The sequence below is a fragment of the Acanthochromis polyacanthus genome, chromosome 7, assembly GCF_021347895.1.
Source record: "Acanthochromis polyacanthus isolate Apoly-LR-REF ecotype Palm Island chromosome 7, KAUST_Apoly_ChrSc, whole genome shotgun sequence".
Classification (NCBI taxonomy): domain Eukaryota; kingdom Metazoa; phylum Chordata; class Actinopteri; family Pomacentridae; genus Acanthochromis; species Acanthochromis polyacanthus.
The window spans coordinates 23274650-23296894 of NC_067119.1; the positions used below are offsets into that span (position 1 = coordinate 23274650).

At 42.0% G+C, this 22245-nt stretch overlaps 1 protein-coding gene across 2 annotated transcripts in view; it reads right to left on the minus strand.

Moving 5' to 3' along the window:
- Positions 1 to 285: 285 nt before the first annotated feature.
- Positions 286 to 22245, minus strand: part of rhobtb4 (Rho related BTB domain containing 4) — a 45568-nt gene continuing 23608 nt past the window's right edge. For both annotated transcript variants that reach the window (XM_022192727.2, XM_022192719.2), the window contains 10 exons: positions 20072 to 20273; positions 19651 to 19754; positions 15483 to 15668; positions 14308 to 15127; positions 13909 to 14128; positions 12756 to 12874; positions 7102 to 7252; positions 6752 to 6840; positions 6536 to 6641; positions 286 to 5711 (listed from right to left, as the gene is read on the minus strand). In XM_022192727.2, the coding sequence (XP_022048419.1) occupies positions 5533 to 5711; positions 6536 to 6641; positions 6752 to 6840; positions 7102 to 7252; positions 12756 to 12874; positions 13909 to 14128; positions 14308 to 15127; positions 15483 to 15668; positions 19651 to 19754; positions 20072 to 20263 (2166 nt within the window). In that variant the 5' untranslated portion in view covers positions 20264 to 20273 and the 3' untranslated portion in view covers positions 286 to 5532. The remainder of the gene's footprint in view (positions 5712 to 6535; positions 6642 to 6751; positions 6841 to 7101; positions 7253 to 12755; positions 12875 to 13908; positions 14129 to 14307; positions 15128 to 15482; positions 15669 to 19650; positions 19755 to 20071; positions 20274 to 22245) is intronic.

The window sequence follows — 22245 nt, forward strand, 5'->3', positions numbered from 1 at the left end:
GCTACTAAGTGTGCATCTTGATTGTTTCATTTCAAGCATAGACTGTATGATTTCAAGTCCACTGTGGTGGTGGAAACTGTGTCTCAATCCAAAAACCTATGGATTGGACTTCATGTACAAGTGTTTACCTCTTCACTACTAAATTTTATTTACCCCGACTTACTCTTGGCTTTAAAAACTCTAAATACAAGTCAACTGAAGCCTCCTTTTTTTCTATTTGAGAAATCCACATCGTCTCTTTAAAACAGACAAGACACACAACAACAAATGTCTCAGACAAGTTCAAAAGATTAACAGTTTTAATAAAATTCATGTCAAACATCAAAATACTGAAATGGCAAAAAGGAAAAAAAACTTTTTTCTACATTTCTTTTCGAATTTTTTTTACAAATCACAGTGGTTCAAAAATATTACAAAATTTTTATTTTCAAAACATTTTTTGCAACAGCAGCAAAACATTCTGATTGTTGTATATCATTTTTTTTGAAAGCCCTTAATAGTTTGTGAGTGTGGTGCGCTCTTTCCTTTGCCTTTTTATTGTAATAAACTCAATAACATGAGCAGTAAATGTTAATAAAATTCATGAGTCAATGGAAACAAAAGTGCATAACAATACTATACAGTATATACGATCCACTTAAAAGTTACAGTATAGACCAGGGGTTAATCACATCATGTCTGTCTCTATAAACACCCCTCTGTGCACACAATCCTATGTATACACCAACTTAGTAAATACACACAGTGAGGTGAGCAATAAGAAGGTGAGAGGTTATTTCCAACTGGATTTTGTTTCAATTTACAACACTGTACTGTACTTTGGATAATAACTATCTTCATTAAAGCATAATATGTCACAGCTAATATCTGCCTGCAATCCATCCAGTAGTTCAACGATGCCTTCCCTATTTAAAAGGACACAGACTGCATGTATGATTGCAACATAGTAAATAATGGAAGCCATTGAGCACAGTCAGAGTTTGGCTTAGAGAGAAGGACTCAGTGGAGAAAGTGGAAAAGTAAATGATATTTCAATTTTGATCCAGAAAACTGGTCAATATAAAGATAGCATCAAAGCGTAGTAATAGGCTACATAATAGAAAGTGCAGGCACCTAAAAGAGTGCAGAAACATTACTCATAAATTGCTGGTTTGCTGGGTTTCTTGGTCATTTCATATATTAAGTCATCGGCGTTAGCATAGATGATTTTCCACACTGAATTTCTGAAGCTCCACGTGTTATATTATCACTGGAAGTTGCCAGTATGACCCCAATAGGCAGTAACTGCTTAATGCCTAAAGAAGCATAAGAAAATCTACATCAGTATTAAGATAGTGTGCATTATAGAAAGCTACCTACATCTACTTCTGTGCTCACATGTGTGTATTTCTTGGCTTAAATAACTTGAATTTGAGCCCAGTGGGCCGCAGGTGCAGTGCCATCAGCCCATACAGAGTCAAAAGAGTTAGATTTCACTGAAGGCACAGGAGAGGAGACACCAAATACTTAAAACGAGGTGTTCTCTCAGTCACTAGGCCCCACATTAAACTGGGGTGACTAGGCCAGTAAAGAGGGAAGAACTGCTCCATCTAATATCATGGGACGGAAAAATGTGCCAGTAAAAACAATGTGTAAGATACAATGAGACAACCATAGTGAATCAAGTCCACAACTCCAAATGTGATGACTTTGGCCTGTAGGGGTCATTGTGGAGCAAATATCAAGGGCTAAATAAAACCAACAAGGCTTAAAATTTAGAATCTGTTTCTCCCTGTCTGTGAAAGAGGATTTCTCAACCATTTCTGCCCATTCAGTTTCTATTTCCCACAATTTTCACCCCAATAAATGTTTATTTTGTGTTTTTGTCTGAAGTTTAAAAAAAAAAAATCCCACAACCCCATCAATATACCAAGTGACTCCAAATAGGATCCCAACACTGAAGGTTAAGAAACTCTGTTGTATATACAGTAACTTATGTCTAACCTCAGGAACATGCATCATGCTTTATGCAATTCCTTTGTCATTACATGCAAGCTAAATCCAAACATTGCACTTGGCTATCAACCATTTAGAGCATTCTTAAAATGTGTATTACAATCCTTAATTTCAGTGGAAATTTAGCTTTCATACCCTGAACCCAATATCTTTAAAAAAGAAATAATTGTATTTACTACAGTAACAGGTAAACACTGCACAGCAGCAGCAGACCCTTTGCATCAGTTTTTTCAGGCAAATATCTGTGGATGTCCCAGCACATCATTTGAAGTTGTGTATTTAGTGATGCTACGTTAAGCTGTACTGAGCTAATTTAGAGCAACAGACTTGTGCATAAAGTCACAAAGCGAGAAGAGAGCTACTGTGGAGTTCAGTGCCAACAAAAAAAGCACTGAGTAAGTTGTGGGAAATTTGAGAGACTTAAGTGGAAATGTCGTGCTACAATCATCAGGTTATGAAACAATCTTACATAAGGATCAATTCATGCTAAGTACAGAAAGGTACAGTCATAGACAAAAAAGAAGAAAGTGCATTCCAACACAAAAGTCATTATAATGGCAAAGTTAGGCCACCATGCAAATAAACCACATTTTAAAAGTGGTTGCACCCTCCCAGCACACAGGCCAGCCAGTGCTTATTCAAAAGCTTTGCTTTCTCAAAGTCAGTGGTTTTGAAGTATCACTGCAGGAATCAACCTGCCATTTTTAAACGCTACCTCTCAATCACCTGGTAGGTGGAGAATCCCAGCCATGATGTGAATCCCAGTCTAGAGAAAACATCCTAATCTAAGGCCATATCATTAGACCAACCTACTGTACTACACTGTGTAAAAGGTTGGCTTGAAAATTCCCTCAAGCAGGATGTTGGCTGAGAGTGCATAATGCAACACCATGATCCACTTTACAGTAATGACATGATCATGGCCATTATCTAATGTATCCATCACATCAGTAACTGCAGAACCTGTCTGCAGGTGTGAACTACGATTTTGCTAAAATCTAACATTAGTTTGTAGTTTTGTCCAACTATAAGGCACATGGACCAAGAGAAGAGGCTTAATGGATCACACTAACCATTAATACCATTAAGACAAATTGATTTAACAGGGAGATGGAAGTCCATCAAAAACTGAGGACTTTTCTCCTCTTTAGGTCTCTAAATACCCAAAGCACTTCACTAGGGTAAATTTAAATATCTATGGAATCATTCCGAAATATGTAGGATGCATGTAACGCTGACTGAGGCTTGTTCACTTTAACTCTATTTTTACTCTTTATTTAGAGACAAATCAGCTCAATTCTCACTTCAATCTCGTGAGATCCTTTCTGACTTCTATTTCGGTAGCTGACAATGACTTTACACGCCTTCCATAGAAAACAGCAGAACACACCACATGTCTCACATAATCTATCTCCTAGAGGTGCCTGGGTAAAGCTGAGGGGCGCAAACCCACAAACAGAACAACGTGCTAATAGAAACTCATCACCACAACATCTTTTTTTCACACTCAGTTAACGAAAGCCCAAAGAAATTAGCACCCTTAACAAGAAAATCAGATTTGCTCTCATTTGCACTTTGAATTAGCACAAACGCTTATTTCAAATGCACTCTAAAGTAATATTAATTTCCTGGTTAACGAGGAAGCAAAAACAGATCACATTGTTTTATAAAAGCAGCAAAGACGTCACAGGGTTGTAACTGCTGTGTGTAAAATCAGAAAACTACACATTCTAAAATTAGTGACCTATTATGACCTCTTACGGACTGTTAATAAATGTAGAAGAAAAAACACGGTTTAATAAAAATGCTCCTATATCAGTCTGAATATGATCATTAAACCCCTGCAGGTTCTTTGCAGGTAAACACTAAACAACTACAGAGATGCTTGAACTCTAAACATAAAATCGCATGTGTCTGTGTGTTCATGTGGACACTGTCTTATTGTGTCTTAAGCACCATTTTCAATTCCAGCAACAGGAATGGAAGGCAATGTCCAGCAGTGACACGTTTGCTTTGTTTTTTTGTAACACTACAGATTCAAAACACCACCCCAAAGAGAGACTCAAATACTATTGTACACTGCCTCCTTCTCCTACAAGTCACTTTCTCTGCTGTCCTTTATCCCCTCTTGCCAATAAAAAAGCAAGGAAGCAGAAATAAAGAAAGTGAGGAAGAAGAATCACAGCTTTGGTATTCAGAATCAGGTAAAAAAAAGAAAAGAAAAATCTATAAGGTATAGTTTTTAAATGCACTAATAACACTGTGCATGTGCTTTAGCTTTGCAAGGATTGACGGTATACTGATGATCTTAATAAGTGAAACTAGGGTGAAGAAAACGTAGGCATAAAAACTCTCGTTATTGTGAATGCTAGTGCCGGGGCCCTGAGCAGTGCTGCCCCTAGTGGTGTAGGGGAGAAAAGGCAGGCTGGCTGAGGTGCTTCAACGCAACCTAGTGGTCATGGACGTTACAAGCACATTTGTTTAACACTATCCATCGTTCCTCCGTGGCAGAGGTATCAAGTAAGGCTAGCCCTCTTTACCCCCATCGTTGCTATAGAGTGGTCATTTGAGGGTCTCAAAAAATGCAGTTTGGTGAAACCACCACATCCAGGGGAGCTTGTGTTTTGCTTTTTGCAAGTGTGGGGAGCAAAACGAGGGAGTGGGAGATGCAGGGGTGGATGATGGACACTGAAGAGCACATCAGGAATATAGTGGAGGCAAACAGCTATCAAAATTTGCTAATTGTTTTACATTTACCCTTAAACCACAACAATCTTATTTTTGCAGTAAAAATCACCAGCTTCCTTGTGCACCATTTCCCCTGATAATAGTGTCCCAGAAGGCGCAAAAACATATTAAAAGGTCAAATAATATGGACATAATATTAACTACATTTTCAGTGTCTATTCCTGGGAATCCAGTGCTGGTTTTAGAGGGGTGGGTCATGGGAATGGGTTTGTGCAAGCTAACAGTCTGTATAGAAGTGAAGGCAGAGGTAAGCTCCCCCAAGGGAAGCCGCAGTGGTCAATGTGTAATAGTCATTAAGGTCAATGTGAAGGATGGAGAATGAGAGACTGAGAGAGATAGAAAGCCCTTGCTCCCAGTCCAATCACTCAAAGGCTGACACACTGTGAGTGCTGGTGGAGGGACAGAGCTCTGGTGGAGGGAACAACGGGCTGCACTGCAACGCCACGGGCCCTTGTAGATCAGGGTGTCTGGGAAGCACTCAACTTGGAAGCATCACTCGGTCACAATACTGCACACATATACTCATACCCATGCACATACCCTTCACTTGAGCCCACACCTGTCACACAGCATACTAAAATGCACTCATGTGGTCATCCACACTTATAAAGAGGCACATACATTCCCCCAAACATGCTGACATTCAGGCATATTAGCACTGAGGGTCACGTCTCCACTGGTGAAGAGTTTCAGAGCCAACCTCCTTTAAATGCGTTACGAGGGGGAGTTAGCTTTCTTGGGCAGGACAACCCAGGTACAGATGAAGAAGAAGTCAGAGGAGGGAAGCTTTTAGGAGACGTGGGGAGAGGACGACGGGTGCCTCCAGAAACACCAGCCACGCTTGGTGTGTTGCTTGCGCAAGATCTCCTCCTCACGTTCGCGCTCCTTCTGAGAGCGCAGGTAGCGGTCCTCCTCCTTCAGGAACCACACAGGAGGCCAGCGCTGCTTCTCAAAGTGCTTTTGGTTTTCTACAAAGAGGAGGGCAAACATTAAATTAATCAAAAAGAAGATCTTTTCTTAAAAATTTGCTTTTCTGTCATTTGAGATATGCATGGATGAAATGTAAGGGTTTCGTGATTTTTATAAGAATTGCAATTTTAAGCACTGCACTGGCCTTATCACTATGGCAATATTTTCTACAAGACTTTAATGACTTGAACTACGAAGAAACTTTTCATGATTGAGGGCAAATAAAATTATTTTAGAAAACATTAACGTGATTAAAACATGAGACACGAGATAAAACAACAAAGTGAAAAAGGAAATCAAAGAAAAGGGGAAAAAAGACGAGAAAGGTGAGAAATGAGAGATTCTCTCACTCATACTTTACAAGAGTAGTTTTGATTTCCAATGTTTTGTTTTTCTAATCTTTTAATGTATTTTCAAAAATGACTATCAGCATTTACATGTAAATATGTTAATGTTAATATACAGTATCTATTGCAAGGCCTATTTTTTCTTCATTTCCTTCACAGAAACAGTCCATAAGGTGCTCCCATTCCTCCTATTATTTTTTATTATTATTTTTAGCTCCCTTGCAGCAGTGCCTTTCCAGACAAAAAATAAATAAAAAAAACTCAGCCCTCCCACTCCAAGCAAATGTTTGCTAGGATCAAGTCACACCATGCTGCAGTTCCTTAGTAGTGTGCTTAACCCACAAAATGTAGCCTACATTTTTGCTCACACTAGAACTGCAGAGCAAATCTGTAGGAGTTTTCTGGACAGAAAAGCTGCATGTATGAAAGGAGCTTGAGGCAGATTATCAGGGCCAAGAGAGGGAAGGAGCCTGTACCTGGAGACATGGCCTTCATGTCTTTGGGAAACTTGCGGCAGATGCTGTTGTAATTGGTGCAGATGTGATGGAGGCACCAAGCTGATAACTGCTTGGCATTGTGGAACTGCAAAACATTTCTCAAATGAATCAAGGGTGAACTATGATGTATAATTTCAAATAAGCATCTATTTATGTAAATTAAATGTTATTTCAAGGACAAAGATAAGGACAGACCTGTGCAACCTCAAGGTAAGCCAACACCTGCCCATCAACGTCAACTCCTTTCACTGCCAACTGGAGAAGCTCATCCACAGCATGCAGTTCTGAAGATGCACAAAATGTAGATAATCATGTCAGTATTTATTGTTTGCATTCACCACTGACATGGGCTCACATTTTTATCTCCCAGGCATAAATTAGTCTGTCAGTCTGCATCAAACAAAACTAACTGCTCCTATAATCTTTTACTGAGTCACCAATGAAATATCATAGCTGCATTTTGCCACATTTAGACAGCACAAGATATTCAAGTGGGATCACGTTACTCTCTGCAACACTTCTAATACTGCAGACAGAGTCTTTACCAGTGAGGGCAACAAGGCGTGGCAGACAGAGACGGTTGGCCAGAACAATTAGCTCCATGGGCTCCAAACCAGGACAGGGTGTAAGAAGACCGCAGTACAGGAACTCCAGGACCCCACGCATGCATGCTGCACTGGTGTTAGGAATGGATACCTGGGAAAAGACCAGACCAGAAAATACACGAGAAATAAAGTCATTCAGGAAACTGAATGAACACACAACTGGCATTCGTTCTCGTTGCATATGTTGAACCGTCTTTAGTTCCATAAACATTATACGTGTATCTTTTGCTGCACTTTTGTGTTAAGACACAAAGTAGTATGTTGGTAATTATTCCTATATCTATGACCTGTAATGGCTAGAATCTGGTGGGATTCTATGGAGACAGTAAAACCAATGAAAGCCTTGCTGTGAATATTTGGAGGTAAAGGGCAGAGGGCATACTGTTCGGGCACATTCCCTTTGATCTCGGCTCAGATGAAAGCACTGTCTGAGGGCTAGTGATGTGAGAAATGTGGCTAATGCAAAAGACCCCCCTCACCCCGCCTCCTCCTGCTACATGCAGGTCCACTGTATCAGCCCTCCCCAAAGAGATAACATACCTACAACTGAACTCAGTCAGAGAGGACTGCATTCCACATGTGCAAATTAAACATGGATTAGAATTAGGTTAAAAACCAACATGTTTAACATAAGGACAATGTTATATAGCAGAGCTAAAGTGACAAAGCAAAATCTCAGATCAAAACATTCACCTGTAATGACCGATATGCTGTCAGACCATTGGCTAGACTTTAGCTCCACCAAAGACCCCGATCATGCTGCTTCTCAGTGTGACTTGTCATTTCACTTTAGGTGTTTGAATAAATAAACATATACAAATGAAGAAGACCTTTTTAGCAGCTTAATTACTGTATGTCAGACCAATACCAAACCAATGGCAGGTGATGCATTTTAAGCCCCGTAAAGGATGGAGGGAAGGTAAATGTTGATGGGATTGATGACCAGACCCCTCCAGGAGCTCTATCAGTCTACTCACTGGGGCACTCTTCAACCTTCACTCCCATAACCAATTAGGAGAATGTCAGCTTGTCGCGACCTCTCGTTCTGATAAAAAAAAGACACAATGCCGAGACAAGGGTGGTCTCCAGAGCTTAAAGCCCCAGCTGGGGCCAGGAAGTATTAATGAGTGGATACATTCATAGGAACAGGACACTTATGGTTAAAACCCATCAACCGTATTGACAGGTGTTCTTTTGCTGACACGCTAATGGTCAATTATGAGCTTAGTGCATGCTTAGTTGAACTGTAAACCCACAAACTTTAGCCTCAAAGGGAAAAGCAACGATGCAATCTGTTTAAAAGGCACAGGAAGAACAGCTGCAGTGACTAAAAGGTGCAAATGAGTTCACCAAAGCACTTAAAAACCTCAACTCAAGGGAACTGAAATTTCTGACTGAAATAAAATCGGTAGAGGAACAAACATAAATAAAAAAAGATTATAACTCTGATTGATGCTGGTATCTCCTCTGTTTTAGCAAGTAAGACAAGAGCTTAACAGCCTTTTACATTTGATAAACTAGGCCCCTTAACATGTAATACTTCTAGGCCCCTTAAGATGCCCCCTTAGGATGCGCACTCACATAGTGAACAAAGAACCACAGACACACACCTAGTAAGTAATCCGGGAGTATATCATGACACACTCTGCGGTCAGTTTGTGTAACTGCCCACACAGAGAGCAAACCACAGGAGGTGTCTTTTGACTCATGGCTTTTGTCTGCTACACAAAAGGTAAAAACTCTTTAACTGTGACTGATGGTTCAAGGAAAAAAAAACATGCTTAGTGTGAGAGCTGTCTATATTGCTGTGAATATACTAATAATAATGACAATAAATCAGTTTATAATATACAACGTAATTCTGTTCTATGCAAAATTAAAATAGCCCTGTTTTCACACAACAGCATGAATACTGAAATCTGTGAGTGTAAAAATAGTGAGGGAGAAGGGTGGCATGAGCAGGATAATAAGACAGCACCGGCTGATGATGCTACTCTCACAGTTTCATAGTTAGTTTTTTTGTCTCATTTTAATGAAACGGATATATAAAATGTTCCTCTAAAACCTAGCTGTTACTTAGAAAATCAAACAGAACAGCCATATAATGATATATGATGATATTGTCTTAATATGCATACCTAACCATAACCCTATATTAAATATACAGTAGTGCAAAATAGCAATTGCTAGAGTGAGAATATATTGCAAAAAGCAGAGGACATTGTTCTTAGTGCAAAAATATTGTACAGGTTCAGTATTGTACAGAGCTAGAACTAGAGACATAAGAAAGATCAGACCCTTCCTGTCTGAACATGCAGCGCAACTCCTGGTACAGGCATCAGTAATAACACACATCAACTACTGCAACTCCTTACTGGCAGGCCTCCCCACATACACGGTCACATCTCTACAGATGATCCAGAATACAGCGGCACGTCTGGTTTTCTACCAGCCAAAAACAGCACGTCACCGCACTGTTCAGATCACTTCACTGGCTTCCAGTTGCTGCCCACACAAAATTCAAAACTCTGACATTAGTATTCAAAACTAGAATAAAAACAGCTCCATCCTACCTGAACTCTCTCATTCAGGTCTACAGTCCCTCCCTCTCACTGCGCTCGGCCAACAAAAGGCGTCTGATACAACCGCCACAACAGGGCCAGCTGATAGCTAGACTCTTCTCCTCTGTGGTTCCCTGGTGGTAGACAAGTTCCCAAACTCTGTTTGATATACAGAGTCCCTCTCAGTCTTTAAAACAAGACTAAAAAAATGAACTCTTCAATGAACACCTTTGCACTTTGACAGAGTGCAAAAAAATATTTAAAAATTCTAGTACGTCAGCACTGGCTGTAGACACCACGGTCAATCGTCACACTAAAGTTTGTTTTATGGCACCTATCCAGGTTGTTTTCTCCTGACTAGATCCTTGCTTGCATTGTATCTACTCTCAGATGTATGTCGCTTTTGATGACACCGTCTGCGAAATGACATGGTAGAAGTGTAGTGTCTATCAAATCATCCAGGTTGTTGTTGGCAGCTTCAAAAACAATCCAGTCTGTGCATCACCATGAAAAAATTTGAACAGGTCTGCCAAATTTCTCCTGAATAAAAATTAAAAATGAGTAAAACTAGGGAGGGATGGATAGTTGATTAATAAAGGGTTTGTTATGAAATTAAAAGACGTGTCAATGACACCATGTAAAATCCTCTGGAATCTACCAAAAAATAATATCTAATAATTACTCCCTGATTTGCCATTGTTCATCATCATTAAATTTTCATTTATCTTTTCGTAAATCTCCGACATCAACATCACTTTTGTCTTTTCTGTCTGGTACAGAATCTCTTTCAGTGAAACTTAATAGAATGAGACCATCTGCTGTGTTCAGCTTGAGCAATTGTGTTATTGCGTCATGCTCTGAAAGTCCTGCTTCTATTTAAGGATCAATCTTTTAGTGTGGTTTAGTGTTTCAGCATGCATTGCTGATCATTTCTACGGACACTGCTTCTACAAGCAGCATCTAGCCATAAAGATATGATCAGCTAATGACAGTAATTCTGAAAATGCACTCTGTACATTAGGAACTCTTTATGCTATTCTGTCTCGTCTGTCCAAGGAGGAAAGCCTGTCAGCAGATAAGCTGGTAGCTGCAGCTTGCTGCGGACATATGCAATCTAATTCACTAATTAGCAGTAAAAAGCCTTCCTGCAACATACAAATGCAGATACATTTACATGAAAATAGATAAATACTTGCTCAGAACACTGTTGATGACAGTGTCATTGTGTGGTCAGTGTTTCAGTCTTTGTCTCCAGACCACCTGCCGTCTATGTTCTGCAAGCTTAATGTCATAAACAATCTCACAATAGTCACTACATGAACTGTTTGGAGTTACCATAGACACCGACAGCCCACCACAATCGAGCACTCTGTCCCCTCAGTAATGCTGATACTCTGCTTTTACTATCAGCCACGATCAGCCTGCGATGGCTTTTTGCACTCCTACTCATGTGGTGTGTTCTGGAATAAAACCCAAGTTCTCCATGCAGAAAAAAAAAAAAAAAACACAATGTTTTTCTTTAACAATTTTCAATTTTGAGATTTACACCTAACCTTAATATACAAAGTTTGTGCTTGTTGTCTGTCTCTCTTCTACAGTTATCTATTCTAAGGATAACTGTGTCCTTCTGAAGGCCTGATCCAGTAACCTAAACCTGCCAACCTTGAACGTAACCATACCCTATGGGATCTGGTTCTGCGATGCAGTCAGAGGAGCATCAGCTTAAAGACAGACTTTAACTTCCTCTCTGGTTAGGTCAGGTCAAGAGCACATGCTCTGCACCCACTAGAGTACCGTGCCACCAGAAGCTGAGCCTTAGGTTAGCGCTCATCTGAAGTAATCAGACTCGCCACTCGGGAAATGCTGACCTCAAAAGAGGGACTCTTCTGGACTCACTTTAACTATTGAGATGGGTTTGTGCAACATCCTCTCTCTGGCACATGAGCCTTCTCACAAATGTGGCAATGTTTGTAACAAGAGGATGTCTTAAAATAACCAGAAGTTTAATACTTTAATGATGAAAAAGGCTAACTCGAAGGCTGATATGGCAGCAAAGCAACAATTAGAAATGAGGCTCAGTGTCTTGTTTGACATAAAACCAACACTCTGTGGTTTGCATCGTGGCCTGGCACTGCAAACCACATGACCTCAAGCAACAGGAAGCCAAAGTCAGGAAGCGTGTGTGAGTGTCTGTGTATGTGTACTTGCACAACAAACTTTATGTGACCGTGTTTTACTTTTAGGCCTTTGTCAGAGGACTTTGCACAATGTTGACAGAGCCAACAAGTGCCAAGTAAATCTTCCTGTATTTCACTGTACACCTGAGCTTCAAATCTGATTTTTGTGGCAACACTTAGATGTTCGGTGCACTGGAAGCAATGCTTTACACCAACTAGCGATGACTGGTTAGTCGTAACTTGAAGGCTCGAGCAAGCATAGTGGTGGAGACGAAGGAGGCGACAGCTAAGGCTGCATCTAAGCTAGTGATAGCACCAACTAGAGGCAAAAATCCAGGAACTATTAACAGAGTAATTGGTCTCACTGTCAGAAGAAGGACACAAAAGTTTTACACTGGGCAGGTTTCAGACTTCTTCTCATGACTGAAGTTCAGGGAAGACTTCAGAAGGTGAATGTGTGTTGCTGTAAGCAGCTGCACTCTGTACGTGCTGTATGCGTGCAAGGCAGGCAGGAATCTGGCAAGTAGAGTTTCAACCACATCGGCAAGTGAAACAAAGGTTTGTAGGTCAATCTGATAGCAGGGCTAACCTTTACATACTAGAGTACACAGTGTAAGTTCCTGGGCAGTGTCATTGAAGTAGCTCCATGATAATAATCCTTATCCAAGCAGCTCATATACCTTTAGCCCATTTTTCCTCTTTTATCAGACGTTGTTGTTACACTACTGAATACTGTGATCACTCCTGAGTTTTCTGTTGTGAAATTCCCAGTATGTAGGATGCAAGGAACTCAATTCCTTCTCAAAACTTAAAGGTAACTCCATCTTTGAGCCCTTTCCAGTATGTCTGTACTCACCTCCTCAATGTAACTTTCCATGAAAGAACCACGGAACATAGCCGCCATCCAGTCGCAGCTGGAGATGAGCAGGGGCTTGTGGGCCGGGAGGCAGCCATCGTCCAGTCGGAACACCACATCTAAAACCGGGGTGGGAAAAGAGCGTTCATCTCGAGGAATGCCACAGAAGCCCAAGCTACAAAGGGGGAAAGACAGACAAGGCAGACGTCCAGACACACGCACAGGCAGGCAGAAGGCCAGACAGACGCACACAGAGACATAGACACAGGTAGACAGACAGAGAGATAAATTGACAGGAGGACAGAACAGCTTCTGACACAGGGTAGAGGAAGGAGAGAAGATGCAGGGTAGTAGGTCACGGAGCAAATCCTGCGTGAACTAGAGCTTTGGTAAAGAAAGTAACTGTTAGTACAATAATGTCTGTAATGACCACATGTGAAAGTAGAGAATTTTATTTATATTTAATTCGATCCTTTAAAATAAATGGGGATAAAGTCTACATATTTGCACAGTTTTTCAGATTGTTTTACTTGTCTTCATTTAGTACATTTGAAATAAAAAATCCAGTCATTATAACCATGAGGACAACAGAGAAATTGAAGGAAGAAGTGAATGTGAGGAGACAGGTGTTGTTCAGAGGCAGCAGATGTCTGGCATTGGCTGCAAATGCTGTGAGGATGTGCATACACAACACCTTTGGGAGACAGACAACACCACATAAACATAAGACACAGTCAGCACGTAAGAGCGAACACCAAACAACCAAACACACCGAAGCATGAGGAAGTCATCAAGTCACTTGATGACTTTGAAGGACATTAGAAAACAGATAAATCACAAGAGAACAAAATGCATATTTCATAGCAATTATTCAATGGCAAGTACATGACGTAATGTACACAGAGAGTGCATTATCAGAGACTGAAAGAGAGTGCTGAGAATTAGCAAAATCTTTCCTGTCTTTGTCTCCTTTCTCCTCGCAAACCTCTCACAATCCTAAACTATTCCCATTCTCTCACACACTCCCACACACGTGCACACACTTATAGAGAGACACACAAAACACTTACTGATGCAAACACGGAAAACATCTGCAATGACACCAATGCTACTGAGAGTATTGAAGCACTGAATGGTTGGCACAGTGGTTTACCAGCAAATGTCCCTTTGTTGAGACACTCCTTGATGCGGTTGGCTCTGCGAACATGGAAGGCCTTGGTGATCTCCTGGTTCATGAAGCTTTCTCTGTTCAGAACATTGGCCACCATCATGCGCAGGTCAAACACCTCGAGTAGCTCTGCGATGGTGGCCACCTGCATCAGATCTCCTCGGCCCTCATCCAGACTGCCTGTGTAGAGGTACTGAAGCACTGCCTGAAACCAGAGCAAATTGAGAGGTCAAATATACAGTTTTGGAGGACATTTGAAACACTTTTTTCAATCAACGCTAAGGCCATTTGAGTAGTTTATTAGATTATTTCTAATACTCATATAAACAGGATTCTGAAATAAAGATATGTTTTTATAGTAATGTTATTGAGCAAGTCCATTACCTTGAATGGTTCCTCCTGTATAAGGGCGTCCATGGCTACCACAGTCATGAATCGTGGTCGTCCAGTCACGGGGTCATCAACATGCTCCAGACACACACTCAGGAACCCCCTCCCCCATCCTGAAAGTGCACGACCAGTCCCCAGTGCTCCCAGGGAGTACAGGGCTCGAGAGGGGAGTGCATTATCACTCTGGGAAGTCCTCAAAGAGCCCTGCTGGAGCAGCTGGGGTCGGTTCAGGCCCCGCACTCCTCCATCCACCCCGTCTTTATCAATGTCCAGGCTCTTGGTGCGCCCAGCTTGTTCCTTGGCTCCTCTCCTGGTCTGCTCATCCTCCTCCCCACTCTCCAAGTTTTCCTTGCTCTCTTGTTCCTCCCCTTGTGATTCCGCACTTGATCCACCAAGATCGAGGGTGAAGAGGTCATAGAACTTGGAGCAGGATGTAGCCAGATAGACTTTGTGTGCAAAGACACGGGTGGTGCCACCTTGCAGAAGGAAAAGAACATCTGCGCACAGAGGCTGACAGAAAAGGGTGTCGGGGCCCTCGCCATCTGTGAGAGGGGGGTCCGGGATGCCCACTATGGGGCGTGGTGGGCGAGGAGGCAGGAAGGGTGCCTGGAGAAGGGGCCTCTGGACTTTCTTCAGGTGGGATTTCCAGAACTGCAGGTGTCGACGGGAGATTAGGGCAGCGCGGATGGCATTGTCAAAAACATCTTTGACTCCAAACTGGGCAACAATGCTGGTCTCATAGTAGGGGATGCCGAGTTCTTTTGCCACCTCATGGCCTCTCTCTGGAGGAAGAATATCTGTAGGTTTGATGGGTCTGTGGTCCAGAAAAAGATAATGATGTTAAGATGAAGTTCTCAGTGCTAGCAAACCTGTAAGCATACATCATCGATACTAAACATGCATGTAAAGAAGGACAATGTTGTGAGTCAACGACATGCAAAACAGGAAATCAATGAGTCAAAACATCTTACTGCTTTTTCTTTACAATATCAACTAATGATGCAGTGAAATAATCAGTGTACCATCTGTGGTGATTCAGTTACTATTATGTTGCTGTTAATGAGCACTGATTAACTGGGCCAGGCCTACATGCAATCCTCATTGAAGCTATATCGGTGCAGATCCTGTCTAAAATTGTCTATTAATGCCTGATGAAGAAGGCCTCTTACTTGGCTAGTGGTCGTCGTGCACGGTTAACTGCATCCAGGTCAGCATAGCGCAGATCCAGCTGGCAGCCAACCAGGATGATGGGTGTTCGGGGACAGAAGTGCTTGATCTCCGGGAACCACATGGTGCGGACGTGGCGCAGGGAATTGGGATTAGCCAGAGAGAAGCAAAGCACCACTACGTCAGACCTACAGAGAAAGGAGAGAGACGGAAAAAACTCTTCATTTCGCAGAATAACAGAGATCACGGGAAAGATGGAAACAGGCAGAGGAGAGCTGATTTGTTTTGGCATGAGCAGGAGATGTCAGTCATAAGGAGACATGAGGTCTTTGATGGAGTGAAGGGGACAGAAAAGAGAAATAAAAAGGGTCAGTGCTGACTCACTGTGCATCTTGTCAGTTTATGTTAAAACATGTGCGATGTGTATATGGAAGAAGCTTGTTCGGCTGCTACAAGGCATTGTGGGAGAATGCACAGTGGCAGTGAGAAAGCTACGAGGTGGGGTCACAAGTGTATGGGTGGTTGGGCCGGCATGTGTGCGTGTGCATGTATGTGTTTATGAGTCTGGGCCTCTGGGCTGGTGATTTGTGTGGCCCGTCGCTCCCTCTCTCTTACGTAAATCTCCCTAAGCCCTCCAAGGCTACATGGACCACAAAGAGAAGGCTAAGAATAGATCAGAATACACACACATACAGACGCATACACACACACACACACAAATTCATTTTCTCAACCGATATGTTTGAGCAAGCACACAGCGGCAGCTACAGCTGTTCGCTGGCTGTGATATTTCTGTGGCATGTTGGTGCATGTGTCTCCGTTTCTAGGTAATGTTTGATCAAGCTTAGCGTAAGTGAGATGGATCATTTAGTACCACTGAAATGCTGATAGGGCGAAAAACAAATGCAATTCCTAAATGATCTACTTCTTCCAACAACGGAAAGCACAGGGCGTCTGACCCCAGCAGCACAACACAACTAAGACTTATGTAACTTGTGTGCAACATTAATCATCGCTGATATCTTGAAGACAGTTAAATCTAATGTAATGCTGCAGTTTTTGGCATTTGTCAGCATGCAGTATTCATTAGCAGGTGTAAAGTAATTCAGTTCTTGAACTTGAGAGCAGCATTACACCAACTTAAACATGTGTCTTTCCCTTAAGTAAAATACCTGTTACAGTAAACATGGACAATTTACTGAGGAGATAGAAGCTATACTGTAAATTTCTAATTTGAATGCTTTGGAAAATCTCATAATAGGAAAGGTCCACGAAGAGGTTTCACAATCACTTTATGTCCTCTCTTCTTTGACGCAAATGCAACAGCTTGACAAGTTGAAATGCATATGAAGACAAAACAACACTACATCAGCTGGGGCAGTTTTTACAGTGCAGACATGGGTTCCAGAGTCCTCTTTACTTTCACTAATGTAATCTCTGAAAAGCTCCTTCTCCACAGCACATAATATACAATACCCAAGCATTACATCACAGCTTAAACACCCACACACACAAGAATTCCTATTAGCACTTTGACAAAGGATCATTACCTTGGCTTAGTCTCTTTGAGGTCATGGTATGTGTACGTGCCTTTGCTCTCATGGTAACATTACTTACATTATACCTTAATTTTTACAACCCTGGCCTTGCTGCCGTAGTTTACCATATAGACTATTCAACTCTACATCAGTACACAAGCACCAGCATATAATAAACTACTCAAAGTAGTCTCATCTGACATGCAAAACTTCCTTTTTGCTATGCAAGAGGCCCTGTATTGTCTTTATGTACTGGCTCTGCATTTTTCCAACACTGAAAGCATAATATAGATTGTATAACAAACATACTGAATATGGAACATTAGGCTTAATGTGTGAACAAGGAAAGTGCTAGCCAGTCCATACAGGTTTGTGTTAATGTAGATTTTAACAAAAAGTGTGTGAGTGTTTCCATCATGAGCCAAATGAGTCCACTGTACTAAAGTACGAAGGTACTGCCATTACTAATATATGATAATTAGCTCCACTTCGCTAAATAGTGCTTTCTGTGTGTGTGTGTGTGTGTGTGTGTGTGTGTGTGTGTGTGTGTGTGTGTGTGTGTGTGTGTGTGTGTGTGTGTGTGTGTGTGTGTGTGTGTGTGTGTGTGTGTGTGTGTGTGTGTGTGTGTGTGTACGTGGTGGATCCAAACCACAAAGGTCATCAGTTGCCAGATAAATAAGGAGAGACACAACAACACCACAGAGATGTTGTGAATAGTCAGCTTTTCCATTGCCTTGAAGAAATTAATGGGTCTCATTCAGGTCTGTGTGTTTCTCTGCAATAAGCAGCCTGGCATCACAACCCTTATCAGTCATTAATTTTGGCACAGCAGTAGCATAACAGTTATGCAAGAGCAATGCTTACAAGTGCAATATGACATCGTTTTGCTTATTTAGTCAAAAGGAAAATAAGACCTTTTAAACTGAATTTCTGCTGACTAAAACACAAGTAGAGGTTGGCTCCGGTTAAGTTTAGCTTAGCCTAATTCGAGGCTCTGATTGTTTTCCCTACCAGAATGTTCCTGTCCTTTTCTAAAATGAATTTCTGCTGACTAAAACACAAGTAGGGGTTGGCTCAGGTTAAGTTTAGCTTAGCCTATTTTGAGGGTCAGATTGTTTTTCCAACCAGAACGTTCCTCTTGTAACACAGCATGTGACAGTCTGGGTATTGTCTGACAGTGTGATGTTTTGAGTTTTGATATCAACAAAAGGCAGCAGTATGGAGGATGGTGAGGAGAGGGTGAAAGAGCAGCAAAGTGTCAAGGGCATAGAAGATGGAAGATTATGAAAGGGGCAGTGAGGTGAAGGTGAGGAGAGGAGTCTGAGTGCAGGTTGGAGGAGGAGGCACAGCCCTGATGAATGAGGATGAACAAAGCTAGAAAAGGAGGACGAGTAGGGGGGGTTGATGCCTGGAGCTGGTGACGCCAGGGAGGCAGGCAGAAAGAAAACAGCTGAGCTGGCACTGTGTCTTTATCAGCTGACTGCAGGCTGACAAAGCATACAGGACGTGCGGACAACAACGGCCATTCTCACACACACCAAAACACAAACAAACAAAAGCAGATCACTGCACAAATGTACAGACACTGAGACAGTGGAAGAACACAACAGAGAGGAGGTCACAAACTGAGCCACATGCAACCTATAAATGTACAAATGCACATTCTCAGCAGATACGCTTTGCAAAGCAGGGATAGAGTGACATGTTACACAAAGTGTTTCCACCTAACCTTGAGAGAGCTCACAGACTGTACAGTGATGTGTACATGCGTGTGTCTTAGTTTCCTGGTTTTGCCTTGTGACTATATGAGAGACAGATTAAATGACTAAAGATGTGAATTAAACAATTCAAACAGAGAGCCAGATGGAGAGAAAATGTGTGATTATAATTAGTAGGCTTAAAAACTGGTGAGAATGTCTCAGCATTGTGTCACAAAACAAGAAAACGAAAATAAAATGAGTGCATTTAGATGAATGTGTGGATTAATACTCCACTGTCTACACACAGTAGTAAATACAGTACTCCTTTAAAGATGTGTGAAATGTTTCCTTCCTTCTCCGTGTTCATTGTTCATTTTGACGTCTTGTGGTCAGGTTTTGATCACTGTCAGTGGAATTGGTCTATGCTGATTTTGCTTTGGCAATAAGTACTTTTGCATTTCACGCCAATAAAGCAGCTTTGATAGAGGGATGGGGAGTAAGAGGATAGAGCGATGATCCAATCATGTCTGGTGGAGGAAGGATGTAGCAGCTTGAGGGCAGAGTTCAGCTACAAAGCATGGCAGTTGGATTACACAAACAACAACTTGGGAAAGTAAAAGTTATGTGTGCATGTTTGCGCAGATGTGACAGAGTAGATACATTCTCATTCAAAGTTACAGTCTCCCGTACCAAACAGCAATGAACGCAGTGAGATATTAGCTCAGGGAAAATTGTGTTAATGCCTTATAAAACTATAGAGCCAAGACCAAGCAATCTCTTGGCTGCACCAATTGTGAAAACGGAATGTGTTGGAAGGTAGTTAACCTTGTGGTCAGCCAGCAATTGTGTTACTGGGTCAGTAGCTGAGTTCTGGTTGCTAGACTGCTTGAAGCTAAGTGTTTGTGTGTGTCTATGTGCGTGTCTCTTCTCACCTGCCATAGGCAAATCGTCTGTCTTTGTGATGATCCCCGAATGTGTCCCACAGCCTCAGGGACACGCTGACCTCATCTACTACATCTCGAGATCTCTCTAACACCTGCAGCACAGACAAATATTCCTGCAATCAGGTCAAAAGGTCTTGAAATAATTGTGGGGTTTGTGTTTAGCAGAATTGATTTAGTATTCAATCGCTTACTTGAAGGGCAAAAACAGTGCACGGTGTGAAACTGCACAGTCAACATTTCTACCATCAATATAACATTCAAATGCTTTTACAGCCTTAAAATTAAATGCTTTTACCAATGGTTTAATTGGTAATAATTTATCTCATTACTGTGTCTACAAGTGTACCTGAGTTTATCTATATGTGGCTCTTTTCACAGTGTGTGTGCATTTGTGTGTGTGTGTGCCCACCTCCTGGCATACACGGTACTGGTCGATGGCCCAGACGGTTGGCACGTGGGTGGCAAGCAGCTGATACTGTGTGAGGGTGGCATTGCAGGCCCGGGCACAGATTAGCCTGGTCTTGCCTACTGCATTATCCCCTACCACCACACATTTAATGGTTTCCACATTGGGCCGCTCATAGTCTGTGTCTATATCCATGGAGAGGGCCCTGGAGAATATGGGAGAGAGGGGAGAAAAGGGAAGAAAAGAGGTTAATTTAATATTCACGGAAATTTACACCACATTTGACAAAGCATCCCAGGAGGAATGACTCTGCATTTTGACAATGACAGCAACTGGCACAGTAGCTTCTAGTTCACTACATCCAGCCCCCCTCAGTCTAGCCGAGGGAAGCTTTGTTAAGGCTCTAAGCCCCCATAGCTGTACTGCCCAGTGCACAGAGGCTTCTGCCAAACCCCTCAACAGAACACATGGTTCACAGGCTGAGGAATAGAGGGACCGCAGAGCTATTTCTGTAACAGCACAGAGTGAGACAGAGCGAGATGGAGAGACAAAAAGAGGGAGCCTTCGCTTGAGTTCACTGTCCCTTTCTGCCCTTGTCTGTCTTATCCCGTCTGCTATCCTTTTCATTCACTGGGACCAACTTCACTCCAGAGAAACACAATATAATAGGATAAAACATCTATCCTGCCGTTTACAAAAAATCCCTCATAAAGTCACACATTATTTTTAGTCATTAATGCGTCACTGCACTGTTAAACATACTGACTATAAATTTGCACAGAGGGGAAGAAACACAAATAATGTGGTCTCATGGCTGACCACCTGTCAGATCCCGACTTAGCACAAGATGGAGTTGGTTATGTACAGCTCAACTGACTTCCTGTTTTAAAACCAGACATTACTGTAAAAAGCTTACTGAAATCCCCTTTCTATAAACTGCTTACAAACATTTCTGACATTTCAAAACACATGCTAATTCCCTTTTTAAAACACTCCTGGAGGAATCTGCTCTATTGCAAAACCACCACCAGCACCAGCAGCAGCATCTCACTGCACACGGTTAGACCTGTAGTCTGCTAATCAGTCCACTCGTCATTGCAACTTGTTCAAAGACCCGCCCCAAGGCCCCATAAATAGAGCATCTGAAACATTCATAAAGGCCTTCGCTTGTTATTCCATTGGCGTGGATGCCAGTGCAACACTTCAGTCCAGCAGTGACAGAGAGAGGCGGCTAAAAATGGCATCTATTCATCAGACACATGAGCCTGCTATTCAGCCATGACCTGCTCTCCATGTATTCCTATACCTCCACTCGGTCTATAATATCACTGCAACTTTTTTCCAAGACCTAAGACACTGATCGTCCCTGTCGACAATAACCAAAACATCTTCATTCTTCCTGACTTCCTGTCAGAAGGAGTCCCAATCACATTAGGCAGGAAGTGCAGCACAGAGAGCATACCTTTGTCTATCCGAGCTGAAGAAAAGCGTCTGTTAAAGAAGCTGTTCCCTGAATGGGTCATATGGAAGACAGAGAGAGAAATGTGACTTTCAGAGTTATAAATACCCTTTTTCCCTTGCCACCTGTCTGACTATGACACCTTTAGAGACACGTACCACAGGTAGTGGAGGGAGACAGAGGAAGCAATAATAAAGTGGAACGACCTTGCAGTTATCTAACAACTTTCTGCTTAATGTTCATGGCAGCAGTCCACTTAGAGCTGTATTAAGAGAAGAGGAATGAAGGGCCAAGTGTGAATTCTGACGTATTACAAGTGTGTCTGTGATGACCATAATATGTGCCGAGAGCAGAGAGCGGGCACTGACAGCCAGAGGGAGAGGAAGAGCGGGTGCACATTACTGCTAATTCCCAGCGTTTCTAATGCCACAGTAGATAAGCAAAAGGAATTGCAATAGAGACAAGGCAGGGAGGGGATTATTAGTCTTAGAGACAAACAGAGGGACTGTCAGCCCCAGCATTAGAATAACTCAGTCATGTCATGGGGATCAAAAGGGCAAGACCAGCAATAACCAACGCTGCCCAGGGGAACAAATCACAGCTTTCCCCGCTGATGCTGCTTTTTACTGTCTAATGTGTGATTCTCAAATAAAGAAAGATAAAGAAGAAGACAAGGGAGAGAGCAGAGAAGAGCTTAAAATCCTTTACTACTGGCCCA